Below are 943 nucleotides of genomic sequence, written 5' to 3'. Positions count from 1 at the left end.
GGAGGTGGTCCTTGATGATGATGGTCTTCACGGTCACGTAGCGGGCCGGGCTCAGGTTCAGCGAGCTGCACAGCACCTTCTCGCGGTCCGACAGCAGCTCGAAGCCCGGCAGGTGCTCGATGGCGGCGAACTCGCCGTCGCGGCCGTCCTCCCTGCCGCGCTTGGCGCCGGCCAGGCTCCTGTTCTCCTTGCGCTTCTCGCGCTTGTGCCGCGCCGCCTCGTACTCGGCCGACTCCTCCATCTTGGTGATGCCGTTGCGCCGGTAGCGCTGCAGCTCGCGGATCTTGGCGCGCAGCAGCTTCTCCTTGTGCATGTTCTCGAACAGCTCGTCCAGCTCCTTGCACGACAGGAACTGGTACAGCGGCCGCAGCTTCAGCCGCAGCTCCTTCTCCTCCTTGGCGAGCTTGCGCCGCGGCGCCCTCTCCCGCTCCTTCCTGTCCCGGCCCAGGAAGGCGGGCACCAGGTTGTAGTCGCGCGCGATGTTCTTGCGGCGCTGCCGCTCGCGCAGCTTGCGCACGTACATGTCCACGTGCGCGCGCTTGAGCTCGATCTCCACGTCGTCGTCGTCGTAGTTGACGGCGAGCCCGCTGATGAGCGCCTCGGCGTCCTGGTCGTACTCCACCTCGTAGTCGTCGCGCAGCGGCATGTAGCCCAGCTGCTGCTGCTCGGCCGCCGAGATGTCCAGCGGGGGCAGCGGCGTGGTGAGGCTGGGCGAGAGCGGCCCGCCGCCGGGGCACGTGTGGTCCGTCACGCGGTTGGGGATGGCGTCGGGGATGCAGGCCTTGCCCAGGTTGCCGTGGATGTACATGCTCACGTAGTGCTCCATCACCTCCTGGGGCGTCCGCGAGGCCCCCACGTGCGCGGCCATGTCCTCCTGCAACGACAAGGGCGGGGTGACCTCCGGAGGACGCCAGCCCCAACACCCGCGCCCGCCCTCGAGGGG

At 68.9% G+C, this 943-nt stretch overlaps 1 protein-coding gene across 1 annotated transcript; it reads right to left on the bottom strand.

The window, feature by feature from the left end:
- Position 1: 1 nt before the first annotated feature.
- TADA2B (transcriptional adaptor 2B) lies at positions 2-872 on the bottom strand (the record flags this gene model as incomplete). The annotated part of the gene is made up of 1 exon (XM_008050186.2): positions 2-872. A coding segment is annotated over exon 1 (867 nt), but the record flags the coding sequence as incomplete, so codon positions are not given.
- Positions 873-943: the final 71 nt, after the last annotated feature.

Source organism: Carlito syrichta, unplaced genomic scaffold, assembly GCF_000164805.1.
Source record: "Carlito syrichta isolate Samal-C Ts95f unplaced genomic scaffold, Tarsius_syrichta-2.0.1 Scaffold143165, whole genome shotgun sequence".
NCBI lineage: Eukaryota > Metazoa > Chordata > Mammalia > Primates > Tarsiidae > Carlito > Carlito syrichta.
Note: the sequence above shows the minus strand (reverse complement) of the source record. Positions and strands in the feature narration are given on the sequence as shown.